Source organism: Danio aesculapii, chromosome 3 (genome assembly GCF_903798145.1).
Source record: "Danio aesculapii chromosome 3, fDanAes4.1, whole genome shotgun sequence".
Taxonomy (NCBI): Eukaryota; Metazoa; Chordata; class Actinopteri; order Cypriniformes; family Danionidae; genus Danio; species Danio aesculapii.
The window spans coordinates 52,219,419-52,237,722 of NC_079437.1; the positions used below are offsets into that span (position 1 = coordinate 52,219,419).

The 18,304-nt window shown below is 33.6% G+C and overlaps 2 protein-coding genes across 2 annotated transcripts in view; one reads left to right on the plus strand and one right to left on the minus strand.

Moving 5' to 3' along the window:
• The window catches only part of polr3k (polymerase (RNA) III (DNA directed) polypeptide K), a 6,646-nt gene extending 2,543 nt beyond the window's left edge, over positions 1-4,103 (minus strand). The window contains exon 1 of the mRNA XM_056454223.1: positions 3,882-4,103. Coding sequence (XP_056310198.1) covers positions 3,882-3,992 — 111 coding nt within the window. The 5' untranslated portion in view covers positions 3,993-4,103. The remainder of the gene's footprint in view (positions 1-3,881) is intronic.
• A 231-nt stretch (positions 4,104-4,334) lies between these two features.
• snrnp25 (small nuclear ribonucleoprotein 25) lies at positions 4,335-9,549 on the plus strand. The gene is made up of 5 exons (XM_056454226.1): positions 4,335-4,714; positions 6,727-6,817; positions 6,962-7,067; positions 9,067-9,141; positions 9,249-9,549. The coding sequence occupies exons 1-5, from the start codon at positions 4,523-4,525 to the stop codon at positions 9,304-9,306; spliced, it is 522 nt and encodes a 173-aa protein (XP_056310201.1). The 5' UTR covers positions 4,335-4,522; the 3' UTR covers positions 9,307-9,549.
• The last annotated feature ends 8,755 nt before the right edge of the window (positions 9,550-18,304 follow it).

The following is an 18,304-nucleotide window of genomic DNA, read 5'->3' on the forward strand; positions in this document are numbered from 1 at the left end:
GTTCATTCAGTTAAACATGAATTTTGAACTGTAGGCCTACATAAGCTCCAAACAGCTATTTTAATTACCTTAATCCTACTAAAGTCATAACTGAACTACAGAGAAATGAAATTAAAATATGTAGAGTATGCATATATTAGTGGCATTACTGAAGTAAACACCGCAATCAAACTATTACCATCATGTAGATCTTTTCTCCGCATTTTGTGACAAGATCCACACACGCGCTGTCAGTAAAGGACCGCACACACACACACACACACACACACATCGCGAAATGCTGAAGTTTTTTTCTTTCCATTGGGCGTGTGTGATTAAATTCCATAACACTCTCACCAGTCCTTACTCCTTATTAGCGTCAAATATACCAGTTTGTCACAGGGGCATGAATGAAATGTTCATGAGTGAATGTGAAACTGCCAAACTGCAGTTAAAGTCACCCAAAATTACAGGAAATTCTTCCATGAAAGCACTTCACATAAACACCTTAATTATATTATTGTCTATAAGGCAAATAACTAGATTACAGATGTCCATGTAAGCATAGTCAGTAGTGTCTTCAAAGTATGTGAAAGATCCAGAAGGGCATCCTGCTCATTTGATTCAGAAGGGCACTTTCTTGCCATTTTGCGCTAAAATATCAAGGTGAAAGTCAATCATAGCTTGCGTAGAATAGACCCAGCTCCCAACCCAACTTTGAGAATAGATTACAGCGATATATATATATTTTTTAAATCGCCTGATAAGAGTCTCGCGTTAATGGCCCACCCCTGGTATAAATACAGTTTATTACTAATGTTATCATTGTCTAAAACAGCACTTTGGCCATTGTTACAATCAGAGTTTGAAATTGACTTGTTCACTCAACAGGCAATTACATTCACACACCAACTGAACATTGAAAACTTGAATGTGTTCTGGCCATTAATTTACACAACAGCATTCTTGGGGACACAACAATACGTTTCAAAGTGCAAGCTTCTGAAAACAACATCAGCAATTTTCAGGTGATTTATTTATCCCTGTTTTGTGTTGTCATTCTGAAGCTAGTCTTTATGAAGTGACATAAAATAGAAATTCTCTCAGGTATCCAGTGTTTATCCACCTGAAGTTGTAACAATATTTATAAAAATCTATTCCATCAAACAATGTCCAAAAAGTTTGACCAGAGTAGAAATGGTCTAGCCCAACTGAGCCTGGTTTCTCTCTAGGTTTTTTCTCATCACTTTCATCAATTGGTGACGTTTGTTCCTCACCACTGGCTTGCTTGGTTTGGGACTTGTGGAGCTGCACATCAATGGATTTGCTCTTCAGTGTTTGGACTTTCAGCAGTGAAAATTAAACCACACTGAACTGAACTAAACTGAACTTCAACTCTGAAAACTGGACTGACACTGTTTAAATTTACTAGAACTTCTATGGTAAGCAGCTTTGACAATCTACATTGTAAAACTTAAACACTACAAACTGAACTACACTGTTCCTATTAACTGTGACCTTTTATGTGAAGCTGCTTTGACACAATCTACATTGTATAAGCCCTATACAAATAAAGGTGAATTGAAAAATTGAATTGAATTAAAAGCGCTATAGAAATAAAAGTGAAGCTTATGAACCTCATTTTTAATTTCTAAGTTTGTAAGGAAATATAAATGCAGTTCTTGGTTTATATGGCACATTAAGACGCGTTTTATTAGTGTTTAAATATTGCCTTGTCCAGCTTTTGACATTATAGGCAAAATTAACCCAAAAAATTACAATTCTGTCTTCATTTACTTACCCTTAACTTGTTTACATCTTCTGTTGAACACAAAAGAGGATATTTTGCAGTATGTTGCTGGGATCCATTGACTTTCACAATGGATGCCAATGGGTGCCAGCATTCTTCAAAATATCTTCTTTTAATCAGAATCCACTATTCTAGAATTGTAAATTTTATACATAAATATGATAACGTGATGAAATAAAGAGCATTTTAAAGTCCCAAAGAACCAGAAGCTGCAACCGTTATTTTTTTCATAATGTGACGCAGTTCCTAGAGAAACAGAATATAATGAGCAAACAGTGGGTGTGGCTTGTTTTTTTTTCTACTGTGAGCTGAATGGATGTAGTAAAGTAGGAATTTCATTCTGAATGATCGGGGAAAGTGTTTGGGGAGATTATTACAACCTTACAGCCACCTCCTCCACACCATTTCTGTTTGTTGTCAAAACTGACAGTTGGCGCTGTGTGATTAAATATGTTCACCACGCCCATTTGCTAAGATATACGTAATCTGACAATTTAACTAAAGAAATGCATTTTCATATTTCAATTAAAGATTAGAAGGGCAAGGGGGTTTGGGGGATTGACCCTGCTAATTAAGGCTTGATCCCCCCTATAGGACGTCAAAACAAGATGTATGGGAGGTCAGCTCTTTGAATCTGAGAAAAAGTTCACTCTGATCTGTGTTTTAAATAATAATGTTAATAATTATATTAATAGACATCCATTTGAACACCCATATAATAGTTCATACCATTCTGAATGCATAATCGCACCAATCAGTCTATGTGGGGAAAAAAGTAATTCAACAGTCTGAACCCAGCAGATTTAGAGCACTGTAAGAGATCGCAAGACTGATTTCTTTTAAAATAGTTGTTTGTTTCTACATAAAGCCTAAAAGTAAAGTTAAATTAGATGCGTAGTGTGTATAGTTTGACCTAAAGTAAGCCGAAAATAGCAGGTCAGAACACATTAAATCGCCTACTGAAAACTTAAATATACTTTATTCATAAATTTTATGTAATTTAATTGAATACATACACTTGATTCACTGATGCATGTATTAATTAACCAAACTAACATTTAAATATTTCAGTTAAGTTACTTAATAACACAGCCTTATTTAGTATGCTCTGAATTCAAGGTTTAATGGAACATAAACACTGTATAACTCAAATGTATGTTTTTCTAATATCATTAATATTAATTGATATATTTATACTCTCTCCTCTTAACTTATACTCCCCATAATCACTGCACTACTTAATATTTGCCCATTTAAAAATGGCACATATTCATTGCACTGATTCATTCAATTCATTTTGAATTCTACATACCTACTGTACATATACTTTTGTAATTATGTTCACATCTAGCTGCACACTTCTGATTATTAATAGCAACCTCTACATAAATTCATCTACTGCTAATATCTGTTCATAGCTATTACAACCTGTGTATAATGTTCATAGTACATCATCTGTCAATTTTACCCATAGTTTTTCTATAATTGCCCTTTATAACTCATGCACTGGCTGCTATTGCACTCCATAGAGGTAAAGTTGGTTTTATATTCGCACATTCGTTCATTTAGAAGTCCCTAAATTGTTTACCACAATACTTTGAATATTCGATTGGAATTAGAATACAAGTATGACTTCTAAACAACATTGATTTGACACTATCTTTGACTTTGAACAATGTTGTACTTTGATAATCATTGACTGCTAGTATGATTTTCCTATTTAGAATTTGCAAAAATACTTTTCTGAAATTATATTATTAAGGATAATGTCTGAATATACGAATATAAAACCAGCTTTGCCTCTATTCGCACTTCTGGTTAGACCTGAACCTTGCCTTGTCTTGTACTTGTCTAACTTAATGACAATAAAGTTTAATCTAATCTAATCTAAATAATATACTTTGTAATGTTAGAAACATTAATCTCATCAACACACGTTCACATATTTTAGAATCAAGTCATTTCACTGGTTTCATTCGAATCGAACTTTTAAATGTCGGCGTTCCATTGAACGTTAATGCATTGGAATCGAACGTTCCAAATGCTTATCCAATCCATATGTTATGTTGTGTTGTGTAATGTTATACATTACCTTCCTTGTGATGTTGTGCACATATGGACATGTGTTACACGCGAATCTAAAGCATCGCTGTCCTTCTTCCACGATTAACACATTCCCACATGTCGGACAAAACAGCAGCATTTTCAAATGGTCATAAATTATATTACGTACTAAATACAATTAAAGTTTCTTTCTGATGCAATTAAAGTTGATATTTACACGCACATTCCCATCTACAGGAAACACGTAAAGATTAGTGTGCCTCAGTATTATTGGCTCGCCATGAAACAAAATATAAACAAGGATAAGCACCTTTTCTGTTTTATATACTAATCTTAAACATACATGAAAATGTCAACAAATATAAGCACTGAATAAAAAATTTAATAGAAAAATAGCGTAATTGTAATAAAGAATGTGTATTATAGAAACCCAAGCGGAACTAAAGTCGGGTGCATCACTGAAATAATCCGACAGCTTGTTTAAAAAAATGAGACATAAAAAGCTGGAACGCAGGAAAAACTGATGAAGGTACAATTTCAGAATTAACTCCTGCAAAAGGCCTACAGTTTTAATACTAAATTCCGGTTATGTTTACTATTAACACATAGTTACTTTTTAATATACGTCCTGGCTTTCTATAACCTCAAAACAAGACGTTTGAAGTTAAAATGGACGAAATAAAGGACGAAATCGAGCTCAAATCCGAGTTAGAGGAGAAAACTGTGGAAGATGAAATGAAAGAGGAGCATGAAGAGGAAGAAGACGAGGAGGCTCTTCCACACTCAGAATTTCTGGACATCTTTGAGGAAGGACTGGCTCTCATGGTGCAGGACCCGCTTCTGTGTGACCTGCCCATTCAGGTGTACATGCAGTCAAAGGGCTGTTTTAAACGGATAAATAACCCAGACATTAAAACGTCCTGTTACTTGACATCTAAAGATGCAGACGACTTTCTTTCTTCAGTAGAACAGAAAATACGTTTTTAAGTTGAAACCCTTGTTTTCCTCTAATATCTATATAGACTAATAGAGGTCAGGGAATGCTTTCACTTTGAGATTAATAAACAATATATATGCTTGGAAATTACAATTACTACCGCATAGTGTTCACTGGGTCTAAAAAAAAAGTCTTAAATTCCCTGACATATTGTGTTGTACAGTGCTCAGCATATACAAGTACACCCCTCACAAATCTATCTTTTAAATTCATATTTTAATAGGAAGCTATACAATATTATATTTGTGCATATACATTAGATTAGTCAGTACTGAAGCCAAATCTGGAGCTTATCTAACAAAATATCTTACGATTACAGTCCAAAAACTAGTACACCGACCCAAATTTGTTATAGAAAAATATTAAATAAAAATTTAAAAAAGGAAAAATCAACAGAAGCAAAAAAAAAAAAATGTAGTTGAAATTTTGTAGTTTGGATTTTTTTATTTTTATTTTTTGCTATATTTTGCTTGCATTTAATTGTATTATCTTTCAATTTCTAAATATGTTTGGTGACTAAACTATTATTTTTAAAAAATATATCTGTTTAATTAATCTGTTTTGTTTAAAAGCACCAAAATACACTGCCTAAATTCTCTGAGAAATGTATATAAATGCTCATTTTCAAAATGGGGTGGACCCAATTACACTGAGCACTATAGGCCTTAAACAGGTCTTAATTTTGCTTTGTCTAAAAAAAGCTACTCAATTTGGGCCGACATCCATGACCAACAATACTTTTCAATAAAACCTTTTAAGTTATTTCATTGCAAAGAGATACAATTCACAACAGCTGTTAGACAGTTTTACTTCAGATTTCCCAAATTAAATTCCCTAATCAGGGAAAAAATAAATAAACCAAAAAACAATTACACAATTCCTCATCATAACAATAAGTACAAGTACTATAAACGTACAAAGGTTCATTCCTAATGTTCTTAAAATATTAAATTTGACTTGATGAAACCTGCAGAAACCCTGGAGCTGATTGCTAGGTTGTGAAAAGCAGGTAATTTAGTTACTTAGAGAATAATAGATCAAGCTAAAAATCTTTCAATATTTAAAAAAAAATGGTCACCTACATCTTTGATGGCCAGAGGATGAGAAAATTTGTGTTAGTTTAAGAGATAAAAAAGAAAAGAAAATTAAGTTATTAGTTGCTCACCCTCATGTTTTTCTAAACCCCTGAGACTGTTGTTTGACTTCAGAATACAAATTAAGATACTTTAGATTAAACCTAAGAGCTTTATAGTCCTCCATAGACAGCAGCGTTCCTGAGATATTCGGAGTCCAGAAAGGTAACAAAAAACATCATCCTCAAAACGGACCCCATATGCCTTGAGTGGTTCAATCTGTTTACTTTTTTGTGCACTTAAAAAAAAATATATATATATATATATATATTTATATATATATATATTTAACAGTTATTTCTTAGTGTCAGTATAATGGTTGTGCCTCTGACATACTACCTTGTTATTTTTGTTTTATGTGAACAAAAATGTATTCTTGTAGCTTGATAATATCCTGATTGAGCAGCTGAAGGCATATGGTCCGTATTGGTGATAATTTCTTTTGTATTTTTTGGAACTTTGAACGAGTTGGGAACTGTTGCTGTCTACAGAGGATGAGGGAGCTCTCAGATTTCACCTAAAATATCTAAATTTGTTTTTTTGAAGATAAACATCGGGCATCAGGGGTTTGGAATGATATGAGGGTATGTAATAAATAATGAAATTGTAATTTTGGGGTGAACACTTTAGCTTGACATTTAAATTTTTGGATGAACTATCCCTTTAAAATACCAATCTTAAATTAAACTATATATTTGAATGCATTAATTAATTCTATATTTTTGAAACTTGCAATTGTGCAGGTGACACTGGAGGAGGTCAACTCTCAGGTGGCTCTGGAATATGGTCAGGCTATGACTGTTCGGGTTTGTAAGGCGGATGGAGAGGTCATGCGTGAGTTTTCTGATTTAATATGTCTTTGCTAGATTCCTGGTGATCCATGAGATATTGATCTGGGAAACAGCGTATGTTTCTTGACTTGTATTTTAATGGTAGTTATATATTAATTGAGTCTGACTGGAGCACATCTCTCCACAGCTATTGTGATTGTGCAGTCTGCTACCGTTCTGGATCTCAAGAAAGCCATTCGCAGATATATGGAGCTGAAGCAACAGCGAGAAGGAGGTGTCAAGCACGTCAGCTGGTGAGACATGAAAAATGGGCCCTGTGTAAATATGAATTCGGATGCAAAATCCTCTAAATATGTGTAAATATGAAGAGTTCAGATGCAAAAACCTCTTAAGTATGTGTAAATATGAAGCGTTCAGATGCAAAAACCTCTAAATATGTGCATAAATAAAGAGTTCAGATGCAAAAACCTCTTAAGTATGTGTGGAAATATAAAGCGTTCAGATGCAAAAACCTCTAAATATGTGTAAATATGAAGAGTTCAGGTGCAAAAACCTCTAAATATGTGTAAATATGAAGAGTTCAGATGCAAAAACCTCTTAATATGTGTAAATATGAAGAGTTCAGATGCAAAAACCTCTTAAGTATGTGTAAATATGAAGCGTTCAGATGCAAACACCTCTAAATATGTGCATAAATAAAGAGCTTAGATGCAAAAACCTCTAAATATGAGTAAAAATGAAGAGTTCAGATGCAAAAACCTCTTAAGTATGTGTGGAAATATAAAGCGTTCAGATGCAAAAACCTCTAAATATGTGTAAATATGAAGAGTTCAGATGCAAAAACCTCTAAATATGTGTAAATATGAAGAGTTCAGATGCAAAAACCTCTAAATATGTGTAAATATGAAGAGTTTAGATGCAAAAAAATCTAAATATGTGTAAATATGAAGAGTTCAGCTGCAAAAACCTCTTAAGTATGTGTAAATATGAAGCGTTCAGATGCAAAAACCTCTAAATATGTACATAAATAAAGAGTTCAGATGCAAAAACCTCTAAATATGTGTAAATATGAAGAGTTTAGATGCAAAAACCTCTAAATATGTGTAAAAATGAAGAGTTCAGATGCAAAAACCTCTTAAGTATGTGTAAATATAAAGCGTTCAGATGCAAAAACTTCTAAATATGTGTAAATATGAAGAGTTCAGATGCAAAAACCTCTAAATATGTGTAAATATGAAGAGTTCAGATGCAAAAACCTCTAAATATGTGTAAATATGAAGAGTTCAGATGCAAAAACCTCTAAATATGTGTAAATATGAAGAGTTCAGATGCAAAAACCTCTAAATATGTGTAAATATGAAGAGTTCAGATGCAAAAACCTGTAAGTGTCATCAAGAATTTTCTTTTACAATGAGCATTTTTCTCAGCCTCTTATGTTTATGTTTAGTTATTTCATGTTAAAATCGATGAAAATAACCTGTTCTTTGCCATGAAAGTAAAATTTCTGAATCAGCACATAGGAGCCTGAGATAAATACTAACATTAGAAGAAAATGTCAGAGGTTTTTGCATCTAAACTCTTCATACGTTCAATTTATGGCAGTAAAAATTTGTAAACTTGAGAACGCTTGAACATTACAAAAGTAATGTAATCTGCATCACCCAGATTGTTAAGGAATTTAAGTCATGGCTATATTGTTCTAGTAGAACTGTTACAAAATTAAATGAATTAATGAACGAAGAAAAAAATCAGTGATCAAAATAAAAGAACAGTAATGATTATAGCACAAAGAAAGCTTGCAACTAAAATGTCTGATGGTTCCAGCAATAAATGGGAGGAGGTGAAAGTTTTCTCAAATTTTTTTTTTCAAATACATTTGCTGGATGCCCAAATATGTATGCTTTATTTTATTATTATTATTATTTTAGAAAATATGTAGCTCATTTAATACGCTTAAAAACATTTTTTGCTCCTTTTAGAGTAGCTTCAGACCTCCACATTTATTTGTTGCTCTACTTTCGTTGTATTTATTTAATTATATTTATTTATATTTGTATTTATTTAGATTTGATATGTTTATGTAAATTTCTTTTCGGATTGGTCCCTTTATTAATATGGGGTCGCCACATTGGAATCCATTACTGGGAAACATCCATACACACTCTAACCAGCGACCTTCTTGCTGTGAGGCGATCGTGCTACCCACTGTGCCACCGTAATGGCATTTATTTATGTTGTATTTTTTACATTTTATTTAGATTTTTTTTCTGTCATTCTTTTTTTTTTCTTCAGGAAATATGTGTGGAGGACATTTCATCTAGTTTTCAATGGGGACAAATTAGAGGACGACAGAAGAAAACTGAAGGAGTGAGTCCAAATATTACTTTTGTTGAAGTATATGAAAACATGTTCATTTGCTGCTAATGTTTTTTCTATTTTGTGGTTAAACATGATTGTGTTTCTTCTGTCCTCAGCTACGGGATCAGGAACAGAGATGAAGTGACATTTTTGAAGAAATTGAGAAAGAAATGAACAACTGCCATGTTTTTGGGCTAAAGTTGGAAATAGCCAAGAAATGTCAAGGACAATTTCCAAAACACAGAGTGTTGCAGTTTTTTGTTTGTTTGTTTTGTCCCAAAATGTTTTCTAAAAGGTCAGTTCACCCCAGACAGACACTTTAGTCATCATGTAACCTCATGTCATTCCAAAATCATTAGTTCTTTTATTCACCTTTGGAGGACAAATCAAGATATTAATGAAATTTAATTGAAACTATGTGTGTGTTTTTAGTTTATTTATTTGAATTGTTTAATACAAGTCTTCTGAAGAGACAATCTCTTTAAACAATGAACAGATTTAATTGTAATTCTATCGACATAAACAAGTCCGTTTTTTATGTATTAATAAACACGTTTTATTAACTGATGAGTTTGGAAGGACTTGAGAATAAGTAAATGATAATTGAATTTTGAGTGGCATGGTGGCTCAGTGGTTTGCACTGTTGCCTCACAGCAAGAAGGTCGCTGGTTTGAGTCCCGGCTGGGTCAGTTGGCATTTCTGTTCATGTTCTTCGCTTGTTGTCGTGGGTTTCCTCTGGGTGCTCCGGTTTCCCCCACAAGTCTAAAGAGGACTGCACAATATTGGAAAAATACTGACATTGCGATATTTTGTTTTTCTGTGATTATATACTGTAGCAATATGAATATAATTTTATTAGATGACTCTATTTGGAAAAGAATTTCAAATTTTATATTGATTGGAATGAGCTGCATAAAATATACAAAATTATGCTAAATTAAATAAATTAAAGCACAGATAGAACAAGGATAAAAATTAAACAAACAACGTTTTATGGCTTTTGGTTGGACTTTTAACAGGAATAGAATTTCAGTAATCAAATGTAAAATAACAGTGGATAGTCTTTATTCTATTGCATTAAATAATTAAGCAATTAATCTTCATAAAGGCGACAAATTTTTGAATTTCACAGGCCTTAAAACACATCCAAATTAAAGTCTTTCATTGTTAGATATGACCGTATGACACCCCAAATCGGGGTGTCACAGTGGCACAGTGGGTAGCACGATCGCCTCACAGCAAGAAGGTCGCTGGTTCGAGCCTCGGCTGGGTCAGTTGGCATTTCTGTGTGGAGTTTGCATGTTCTCCCCATGATTGCGTGGGTTCTCTGGGTGCTCCAGTGACCCCCACAGTCCAAAGACATGCGGTATAGTTAAATTGGTTAAGCTAAATTGTCTGTAGTGTATGAGTGTGAATGAGTGTGTATGGATTACAGTGATGGGTTGCAGCTGAAAGGGCATCCGCTGCATAAAACATATGCTGGATAAGTTGGCGGTTCATTCCGCTGTGGCGACACCAGATTAATAAAGGGACTAAGCCGAAAAGAAAATGAATGAATGGATGAATATTAGATTTGACTCCACAAATCGCATGTTCTGAACTGTGTTTTCTGGTTAATTATAATCCCAGTTTGACATTGCCGATTCTGCGATATGACTATTGAAGATTCGCACATTGCAATATCGATGCTGAAACGATATATTATGCAGCCCTAACATGCACTATAAGTGGATCAAATAAAATTAGCCTTAGTGTATGAGTGTGGGTGCTTAACAGTTTTAGGTTGCGGCTGGAAGGGCATCCGCTGCGTAAAACATATGCCAAAATAGTTGGTGGTTCATTCCGCTGTGGCTACCTCTGAATAGAGACTAAGCTGAAGGAAAATGAATGAATAATTGAATTTTAGGGTGAAATAATGCTTTTGGAGCAAAATAACTTTGCATTTGCCACATTTATACAGAAGATACAGATTAATACTGGATACAAGCCATATGAACTAGGATTGTGCTTTTTTTTATGAGCTCTTATTGTGTTAACTCTAGACAATGTTCTTCGAAATTCCCCTTTTATGTTTCCCACAAACACAAAATGCAAATATGACAGTTCGGGTGGCTGGTTGCATGGATGCAAATGTGTGAATAGACTGAACGAGACTAAATATCAATATAATTCACACTGTACATTCACACAACTAACACCTATTCACCTGATGTCTTACGAAGCCCTCAAAGCATTTGTGTAATTACATATTGCTTTCATTTTGATCTTATTACATTTGTATATGATGAAAATAAGTTTTTTTTTAAAGTGCATTTTTATTTTCCCTTCATTGTTCTTATTTTGCCCAAAACTGCTTCAAACCTATATATATATATATGTGCTGTTTAAGAGCCTCATCATGACATGAATTAGCAGTTGCCTTACTTGCATTTAGTAAAATACAGGTAAACCACATACTTTAAATATTACCAACATGTTCCTCGCTACAGTATACAACCAGGCACATATTTCCTTATTACTGCAATGTGGAAAGCTACTGATGGGACGCTACGGCATGCATGGGTAACTAATCCAATTTTAACCACTTCTACTTTTACTGTTCATTCATAATATACTAAAAGCGTTCTTATCCTAAAGTGAAGTTCTGTTGCGTAACTGTATTGTATTTCTTTCAGAGAGGACTCTTTATGATGGTTTGAGGACTGTGGATGTGTAAGTGAGCGCTCATCTCAATCATCAACATGCCTGAGCAATCTGAAGATCAGCTGTCGAACATCTTTGAAGAGCTCAACCTTCTGTCCCTTAAAAGACAGCAGTTCACCGACAGACGCAATGTGTTGGCCATGCTCATCCAATTCAAGAAAAACAACGGGCAAAACGAACAACGTCAGTATGATCAGATCGAACCAAATGAATGTTTGCTTTTAAATGATTTCTACAGAAGCCAGATATAATGTAATGTAATGTATTTATAATGTAAAAGACATCTAGGGATGAGGAATTATGGCTATAAGAGACCCTGGACTACATTTGTATGTAGATTTTTACATAATTGATAAATAGGCTTTTCATTGATGTGTGGTTTGTTAGGATAGGACAATAAATGGCTGAGATACAACAATTTTTTGAGGGTTAAAAAAAATTAATTATTGTTTACATGTCTAAATTAGGATCTTTGCTATGCACATTACTAATAAAAACTAACTTTTGATATATTTACACTAGAAAAATGTACAAATTTCTTCATGGAACATGATCTTTACTTATTATTCTAATGATTTCTGATGTAAAAGCAAAAAATAATCATAAAAAAATAATCATTTTGACCCATACAATGTATTTTTAGCTATTGCCAAATATATATCCCTGCAACATAAGAATTTCTGTTGTCCAGGGTCACCTATGTATGCGTGTGTATGTGTTTTTACAGTGAATTTCCTCTTGCAATGAACTGATGTCACTCACGTTAGATCTTTTACCCAACAGAGTATTCCAAAGAGAGAGAAGAACTTCAGAAAATTGATGAGAAGCTTAAAGAGCTCTCTGAGAAAAAGGTTGAACTGGAGCAAAAGCAAGAGCGATTAAACGGCTTGCCTACTTTAATAGGTAAAATGACACCTCATGCCTTATACTATGCTTAAACATTTAAAAATCGATCTTTATGTTACAGTTAACAGTATTATTGTTATTATTTCAGACACATCATCATCTGGTGTTGTATTTGTCGACAGACCACCCGATTTTCCACGTAAGAGTGTTTATATGGTAATAAATATCTGTGATGTGCACTCATAAAGTGATTTATTTTTCATTCAGTATTGGATATTGTACTTTCTCTCATGGGATTTTAAACCATTATGAGAAAAAAAAAATGACTATTGAAGTCAATGGGTGCCAGCAACCAGCATTCTTTAAAATATCTTCTTTTGGCTTCAGCAGAAGAAGGAAACCTAAAAAAGGTTTAAGTAAATGATTGCATTTGCATTGTTGGGTGAACTAACCCTTTATACACAAAGGTTCTTTCCACTGCATTAAAATAATAAAATTATTAGCTCCCACTTTAAATTAGGTGGACTTAACTACTATGCACTTACACCAAAATACATGGTACTTTATGTGTTCATAATGAATGGTAGAACACTTATGGTAAAATTGAAGGGGTGTATGGGTAAAGTTAGGGGAAGGTTTAGTTGTATGGGTAAGTTTAAGTTGTGTTAAGGTGTTTGGGATGGTCAACAGTGTAAATAGAAATAAAATTACAAAAAAAAAACTACACTGTAATAATTATATGAATAATTAGTCATGACAGCATATGTTTTTAGTTCATTGTAACTTATTAAGTGAAGTTTTATAAACTAATTTCAAGAGGAGCATGTGATATGATTGAGCACGGCTGAATTCTCATCCGTAATCAGTAATAATCCAATCAGAATGATCCAAGCTTACAATAAATAGACCGATTTTACCCAACTGCCTTATCTTCGTTTTGAAAGAATCCCCCCGTCCACCCCATCTCCTCCTTTTCCTCCCTTTTTTAAGGGCAGCTCTCGAGACATACCTGATCTCGGAACCCCTTTATATGCTTATTGACCAGGCAAGAGCCTTAGGCTCAATTATCTCCGAGCTCAGGGTTCTCTCCCGGAACAGCATACCAAACCTGCTATTAACGCCAAGCATATCTAAGTGTGAACTCTTGAAACTAAGTTAATTATGTTCTAACTTAATTTTATAAGTTCTGCAAGCTGTTTTATATCAGTTTAACATACTATAAGTTCAATGAACTGATAAGGTTAATTTGATTCAGCTTAAAATTTTAAGGCAACCATAATTTTATTGTATTTTTTACAGTGTACAGATGCAAGTGCATGCATAAGTACAAAGAAAAAATAACAACATGTATTTAGACAATAAGTACATTGTAACAAATAGTTAATTTGAGTGTAAGTACATATTAGTTGATGGCACTTAATGTAAAGTGGGACCAATTATTAAAACCTCACATAATGAAAAAAAAATGTTTTTTTCCCCCTAAAATTGTTCAAAATGAACAGAAAATCTTTTCTTTGTGACATCAAGGCTAAATCCCATTTATTTTTAACCCTTGTGTTCAAATGTATTACCGTTCGTTATGTTTTATCCATTATATACTTCCATTTTTTTTTGCAAATCTATGACATCCTAATCATGCATTCTTGGTTGTTGGCCATTTTCCCTGCTTGAAAGAGGTACAGGTTGTACATTTAACTGTTTCATCAGTTGGTACTATTAACTCCTTAAAGGCCTGTGCAATAAGTTTCTGAAATTTAGTTGGAGCTCTATGGAGTATAACTGTAAATTATACTGTGCAATAAATACACTTTAGATGTTTTCTATGTTCAGAGAGCTATTTTGATTTTCTCAGTCATTCAAAAGAAGTGTGCAAACTCACACAAGCACACACCCATACTATATTTCATATAAAAGTACTTACCCAACAGGGAAAACCACCAGCATTTTACCAACAATAAAGAATGCATAATTATATGGTGTCATTCTAATGGTAGTCAGTGGGGCAGAAACAGCCATTAACACTAAAATGTCAAAATAAGACTTGTCATCAAGAATCATTCCATTTGCTGAAATACAGAGAAAGTTTTGGTCAAATTAAGACTCAAAATCACCACGGAGTGGTTCAAAACATTCCCAACAGCACACAAGGGTTAAAAGTGTGGTGAGGTTTGATGTTTGTTAAGATAAGATATGGCGGCATAAATAGAAAGCAGCTTCCTCACAGAAAGCTTGTTTGTTTTCTCAGCTCCGCAGGTTTTTTTGAATGTTCGGGAACTTCCTCCACATGCATCTCAAACACAGTGTCCATTCTGTCAGCAGTTTATAACCACAGATGTCTCAACTCAAGTTGGCAGTGTGGCCTATCTTATGTGTTTCATCTCCATTATATTTGGGTGAGTTGCCCTTTATTTGCTTTATTGTCAGCTATGGTGAATACGATTGTTGGGATTCACTAAAATTTCCATCCAAACAGTCCTTTCAGTTTTCCATCTGATATGGCGTGAGGTCTGAAATCATTAAATATTTATTTTAGTGTTTCCTCAGTGGCACAATTTGGCTGTTCATTTCAGGAAAATAGCACATATATACATACAGTTGAAATCAGAATTATTAAACCCCCTTTGAATTTTTATTTATTTTTTTAAATATTTCCCAAATTATGTTTAACAGAACAAGGAAATTTTCACAGTATGTCTGATAATATTTTTTTCTTTTGGAGAAAGTCTTATTTGTTTTATTAGGACTAGAATAAAAGCAGTTTTAAATTTTTAAAAACCATTTCAAGGTCAATATTATTAGCCCCTTTAAGCTATATATTTTATCGATAGTCTACAGAACAAACCATTATTATACAATAACTTGCCCAATTACCCCAACCTGCCTAGTTAATAGTTAGCCTTTAAATGTCACTTTAAGCTGTATAGAAGTGTCTTGAAAAATATCTAGTCAAATATTATTTACTGTCATCATGACAAAGATAAAATAAATCAGTTATTAGAAATGAGTTATTAAAACTATCATGTTTAGAAATGTGTTAAAAAAAACCTGTTAAACAGAAATTGGGGGAAAAAAAAAATAAACAGGGGGCAAATAATTCTGACTTCAACTGTGTGTGTGTGTATATATATATATATATATATATATATATATATATATATATATATATATATATATATATATATATATATATATATATGTATGTATATGTATATGTGTATATATATATATATATATATGTATATGTGTATATATATATATATATATATATATATATATATATATATATATATATATATATATATATATATATATATATATATATATATATATATATATATATATATATATATATATATATATATATATATATATATATATATATATATGGGTGATGCAATGACGCAGTGGGTAGCGCTGTCGCCTCACAGCAAGAAGGTCGTTAGTTCGAGCCTCGGCTGGGTCAGTTGGCATTTCTGTGGGTCCAGTTTGCATGTTCTCCCAGTGTTTGCGTGGGTTTCCTCGGGGTGTCCCCCAGTTCCCCCACGGTCCAAAGACATGTGCTGTAGGTGAATTGAGTAAGCTAAATTGGCTGTAGTGTATGTGTGTGAATGAGTGTGTGTGGATGTTTCTCAGTGTTGGGTTGTGACTGGAAGGGCATCCACTGCGTAAAACATATGCTGGATTAGTTAGCTGTTCATTCCACTGTGGCAACCCTAGATTAATAAAGGAAATAAGATGAAAAGGAAATGAATGAATAAATGTGTGTGTAATTGTATATATTCAGGGTTGGCTTGAAGGTGAATAAATTATGAGATAATTTTCATTTTTGGAGGAACAACTGTTCCTTTTAAAGCACTGAATAAACATGAATCAACACCAGGTTTGTTAAAATATACAATGACCTCTGAAATGTATGATTCACGTTAATCAGAGATTAATCAGCGTTTCAATGCTGAACGACATTAAAATAGCTGATAAAAATAATGTTTTTCACCTCAGTGTCCACGTCTCCGTAGGACAAAACATTAGCAAAGTAAAAAGGTGACTCTAGAGGGCAGCATTTCGCTATATATGAATCGTATTAAATAGTTTACCCTAAACTTAAAATGGTCATCATTTGTTTCTGCTTGTTCAATACCTATTTGAGTTTCCTTCTTCTGTTGAACACAAAGAAAGATATTTTGAAAAATTCTTCTTGCTGGCGCCCATTGACCTCCATAGAATTTTTTTTCTTATTATGGAAGTTGATTGGAGACAGCAACCCCACCTGCATTCTTCAAAATATCTCCCTTTTTGTACAGCTGAAGAAAGAAACTCATTAAGACTTAAAACACATGAGGTGATTCTCATTTTTGGGTGAACCATCCTTTTAAACAGTATTTAGATGATGTTTTCAGCGTTTTGAGGGATATTGAGTGGTTCTTAATGACATTTGTGATATTAAATAAATGGTAACATGTTTGCTTTCTTGCAGCTTTTAAGGGATGACCCGGGAAGACTGAACATTTTTTTATTTTACTTTTTAACTTCGATGTGCAAGCCAGTGTATAATGAAATACAAACCATGCATCTAGAAACATGTTTGTGAATACTTACACTGTTTGTTGGTGCTCTAGATTTGCCGGTTTCAAACCGAAGAATTAATATTTTTGGCGCAAACATGCTTTCACAATGGTTTAAACCATTATAGGGGTGGTCAAATGTATATTGAAGTTATATATTATTTCAATTCTTAATATTATTTAAGATACAGATCAGAGCAAACTATTTCTTAACTATTACAGGGCAGACCCCCCTTCCCCCCACGTATCTTGTTTTGATGTCCTTCAGCAGTGATCAAGCTTTTATTAGGGAGGCCAGACCACCCCAAACCCCCCTGTAATTAGCACCCTGGTGCTAGTTAATGCTATTTGTATTAAGAATCACACGTAACATATTTGTGTTCTTGTTTATTGTGTAGTTGTGTAGCTGGCTGCTGTCTAATCCCGTTCTGCGTGGATTCCCTCAAAGACGTGATTCACAAGTGCCCAAAATGCCGCAGTCACATCACCACTTGCAAAAAGTTCTGAGGGCTGGAACTCTGATCAAGCTGCAATGAAAAGAAAGCTCAGCAGAAGAATCTTCACTTTTATAATCATTACGCAACCCGAGGCACCTGGAAATGTTTCGGAAATGTCATCCTGACCTTTTTTATACAGGGAAGATCCCAATGGAATTCCCTGCATGCCTGTTTTTAAAGGTACAGTTGTGATATTTCATTGCTCAATGTTTACCGAAAGGAAATAGTCAACTACTGAATCTTCAAGGTACCTTTTGTCTACTGGTTTAAACTTTAAGAACATTCAACACTTAATTACGACTTGGATATTTGCTGAAGTACTAAACGCATTCATCATGATGTAGTAGAGGAATATAACAAACTGAATCAAGACATCATGTGACTAAAGGCTTGATTCTGTCTGGAAATAATGGAGTTTGAGTTCTTCAGCCGATTAAAAGGAATTCAGTCTTGTTTTGCAGGCCTTTCCGCTGAGAAAAATATTATTTCTGGTGAAATGTCAAGTCTATTTATTGTGTTTTTAGCTTTCTTTGGATTCTGTTCTGCAAGTATGGAGGGCAAGTA